Source organism: Gnatocerus cornutus, chromosome 7 (assembly GCF_029298725.1).
Source record: "Gnatocerus cornutus isolate USDA-ARS CGAHR chromosome 7, icGnaCorn1.1, whole genome shotgun sequence".
NCBI classification, from domain to species: domain Eukaryota; kingdom Metazoa; phylum Arthropoda; class Insecta; order Coleoptera; family Tenebrionidae; genus Gnatocerus; species Gnatocerus cornutus.
Genome location: NC_142239.1, coordinates 1,480,716 through 1,485,202, shown reverse-complemented (window position 1 = coordinate 1,485,202; position 4,487 = coordinate 1,480,716). Strand labels below are relative to the sequence as shown.

Sequence of the window (4,487 nt, the reverse complement as noted above, 5' to 3'; positions counted from 1 at the left end):
ACCGTTTCAATATTGTAGTCTGAAGTGGTTTATTTCTCTATTTCTGAAGCTATTGATGATCCTTGCAAGAGGTGAGGTATAGGTACTGCAGAATGAATTAATCTGTGATGACTTTCGTTCACAAAAGATCGCTCAGAAAAATGACTTTCACAGTATGTCCCCGGATTGAGTTCACAAAAGGAAAAAAAACTTTATTTTTCATTTTACAAAAAAATTACAAAGGAATAATATTTTTTGCTTAATTCAAAACAAATAAATCTTTAATCAAAACTTTAATATTATTAGGCTGTATTCTTAAAATCGATAAAAACAAAAAATAGCAAAAAACTTTTTTATTTTTAATTTTGCAAAAAATGTCAAAGGAATAAAATTTATTCCTTAATTTAATTATATTTACCTACAATTAAACAATTCAGTAAATAAAAATATGAAAAAATAAGGTGTATAAAAGTATATAAATATTAAAAATCGGATAATAAATGAAGTTGCATCCATAACAATAATTGAGAAAATTCAAAACAAATAAATCTTTAATCAAAACTTTAATATTATTAGGCTGTATTCTTAAAATCGATAAAAACAAAAAATAACAAAACTTTTTTATTTTTAATTTTGCAAAAAATGTCAAAGGAATAAAATTTATTCCTTAATTTAAACAAATTTCAACTATTCGATTAACGCACAACCTCTTTCAGCACATAATTTAATTCTAACTCGTAATTCTTTAAGACTGTTTTCAATTTTCTCAATTATTGTTATGGATGCAACTTCATTTATTATCCGATTTTTAATATTTATATACTTTTATACACCTTATTTATTGATATTTTCCCTTAATTTTTAACGCACTATTTGATACTTTGATTCCACAGCCTGCTTATATTTACCTACAATTAAACAATTCAGTAAATAAAAATATGAAAAAATTGAATTTCAGAGTACAAACTAATAATTTTGAAATTTTAATTGCAGATTTATCTGTTTTGAATTAAGCAAAAAATGTTATGCCTTTGTCATTTTTTTATAAAATGGAAAATAAACTTTTTTTCCCTCTTGTGAACTCAAATCTTACTTCTTCTTTGCAGTTTTCCACAACCGGACTAATTACATTTCGTGTAGGACATTTTTTAGGTTGTTCAAGTATATGTTTAAAATTGGGTATAAAATTACAAAATTATATGAGCCACGAAAGAAAGTTTGAAGTTTTTCCACTCCAATCCTTTATTTGTAAATTCTAGCGGTTTTATCACCGACTTGAAAATACAGCAGCTTATAATTTTGTATTGTCATTACATTATTCACATTTGATTTAAAATATATTTATAGAATATTTATATTAAAAGCCACAAAAAAGTTCGAAGTTTTTCCACTCCAAGCCTTTTTTTATCTGTAAATTTTAGCGGTTTTACCACCAGCTTAAAAAGTACAGGAGCTAATAATTTTGTGTTGCGATCACAAAACTCGCAAGTAAAATAATGACAAATTGCTTCCAAACTCAAGCTTTTATATTGGTTCTTAATGGTTTTCAGGTGTCTTCTGAATTCTGATACGTATGCAATTTTAGCTATGTCTCGGTTCTCACAGATATTTTATTTTGCTAGAATTTAATAAACATTTTAAATGTAAACGTATTGCAATCACTTTACGAAAAATAATATTGCGAAGATAAGAAAATTTGGGAACGGATCAACAAAATTATGACGCACCAGGCATTTATTTCAGTATTTGTTATTAGGATTAGTCATCATAAAAAGCAACACGAAGTAAGTAATTAAATAATCACAAATAGACAAAGTTAATTGAATTTATTCAGATATATTTAAGAGCAAATATATAATAGTTATTATTTTACAGTTATTATTACAATCAGATACAAAAATTTTTTCCTAGCTTTTTCATTAACAAATTTTGTAATTATTTTATTACTACATATTTCTATTTGTATTATGTATAATTATTATATTTATAATTTTAAATTCAGTTGACATAAGTACTAGGCCTACCAAACGATCATGTAACATGGTGAAGCATAACTAATTATAATAAAGTAAATTGAACTATAATTAATTAATTATAATAAATCAAGTTTGGCAGTGTAAGGGACGGGTCAGGTGGAAATAATACCGTCCCGATTAACATTTAAACTTTAATAATAATGATTAAACAAAAACTTAATTGTTGGAACGAGTCGTCGCCGCACGCCATGTTGGCTTCGCTGCTTCTTCTCCCTCCTTCAGTCTGAGGCGCGCAATTCAAAATTTAACATAAACTCTTACAGCCGGCCTTCCTGACTTCAGATCGACCACGATCTTCATCAGTAAGACTAAAATAAAATGAACAAAATAAACATAGCTTAACCTAAATAATAATTGTTAAAGTCATTATCAGTTGCTTGTCAAATCCAGTGAATACGTAAGTCTATGTCAGGTACACATAAATTAGTCAAAATCGGTTTTCCATAAGATACAACGTAAATAGTTCATAAGAAATCACATAATAGTCATAAGTTTTGTAGTTTAACATAATAACTCCATAACATAAGTAACATAAACATAAGTTGCATAAACATAAGTAACATAAACATAAGTCTCGAAATCTTTTTAACATAACGAGTTAGAAACATAAGTAGTCACAGCCTGTAGAAAAAAGAAATGTCAATAATGGGGATAAGTCACAACAAGTATAAAGACATAATAGGTGAGTACACTAAATGGATGTTTATTGAACATTGGGATCTGCGATCCAAGATCTTAACTGAGATGACTCGTGAACACCCTCGTATGGAATTTGAGTTATCTGAAAACCTTCAACATCTTTTACGACATATCGGTCATTGTCTAGCACTGCTGCCACCTCGTAGGGCCCTTTGAATTTGGGGATTAATTTTTTATTAACCCCTACACTAACGTCAACGTTTTGAACAACAACACGATCACCGACTGCGTAGGATTTTGGGATTTTATGGTGCTTGTCAAAATAGCTCTTGTTGTATTCCTGACTCTTGCCGATACGTTCTGCCGCTTTTGCTCGTAACTCAATCAAATTAACTCTCTCAGTATCTTCCAAAGATTCAAGATACAATTTTAAATTATCGTCACATACGCCCTTTTGATATACCCCAAACAATAACCTACTTGGAGCTTCTCCAGTTACTTTATTCACCGTGTTATTCATACAAAATTCAACGTCCTTTAGTACACCATTCCACTTATCTTTGTGTTCAGTTAATTTTGATAACATTTGAGTTAGAGTTCTGTTTATTCTCTCTACCTGACCATTCCCTCTTGGTGTACGTACTGCAACCAACACATGTTTGACATTATTTAACTCAAGAAACTGCTCAAATTCATGACTCTTTAAAGAAGAACCTCTGTCCGATACGATACATTCCGGACGACTGTATTCCATGAAGTAAGACGACAAATGTTTAACCTTTTCGCTGCTCCTCATGTTTTTAAGAATTGTTCTGCAGTGCGCCGTTCGCAAGCTCGTACGTGATTATACGTTCAGAGCAGTTCACGGCTGTTTTGCTTGAACGTATATTTACGTTCCGAGCAGTGAATTGATCAAGTAATTTCGTAGATGGTCACAGTGGTTTATATTTTTCACGACGTCAACCAATTAGACAAGATAAAGGAATATATTAAAAAGAGAACAAGAGTTATTACTAATTTAATACCTTTTCAAAGTATGAAAATTTTCGAAACATGGAAGTATACATAAGGGTGCATCACATTGTTGACACATATAACGTGTCTCACGTCTTATTTTGTTTTTAGAACAAACCACACATCGTTTGGTAGGATTCTTTCTTTTGGTGGTATTTGGCACGTGCCCTGGGAAATGCCGATCCGAAAGACGAATAGGGTTGTCAGCATCATTAGATCGTCGGCCTGCAGTTCCAGGATTATTATTTTGTGATATTGGCTGATGGTACTTTTCTAGTAACTGCCGAATGAGTTCTTTTTGGAAAGTACTTGAAGATATATTGTTTCCAGAAGCTGTTTTATACAGTATGTATGCGTTTAGCAAGGATAAGTCTAAAAAGTGGAAAAACACCTTTTTATACCACTTTATGGTTTTTCTTACTGATTCCAATGAACTTAGTATTAAATCAGATTTATCTACAGCACCCATATATTTGTTGTATTCAATGATACACAGTGGTTTTTTGATAGGTTCATTTGTTTCGTGGTCTCTTTTTTCCGTTTCTGTTATTTCGTTTTGATGACAAGTAGTCAACATGCGAACATCACGCTTATCACGCCATTTCAAAGCTATCATATTTTTGGTTGCTTTGACATCTACTTCACCTTTCTTTAGTTTTTGGTCTAGACTTGGCAAATATTTTCTGTTGCTTTTGACAGTGCCACAGGCATTTGTGGCTCTGTCATGGAGAAAATTAAATAGCGTGGGGCTGGTATACCAGTTATCTACGAAAAGACTATGGCCCTTTCCAAGATAGCGTTCCAGCATAGTGAGCACAA

General features: G+C 31.0%; 1 protein-coding gene across 1 annotated transcript; it reads right to left on the bottom strand.

Moving 5' to 3' along the window:
- Positions 1–2,718: 2,718 nt before the first annotated feature.
- LOC148170613 (uncharacterized) lies at positions 2,719–3,450 on the bottom strand. Its single transcript, XM_088042189.1, has one exon. It carries the CDS (start codon positions 3,448–3,450, stop codon positions 2,719–2,721), a length of 732 nt encoding a protein of 243 aa, XP_087898315.1.
- Between the last annotated feature and the right edge of the window lie 1,037 nt (positions 3,451–4,487).

What these genes read in the sequence shown, in the direction of transcription:
- LOC148170613 (XM_088042189.1), bottom strand. Translation starts at nt 3,450, where the DNA reads ATGAGGAGCAGCGAAAAGGTTAAACATTTGTCGTCTTACTTCATGGAA.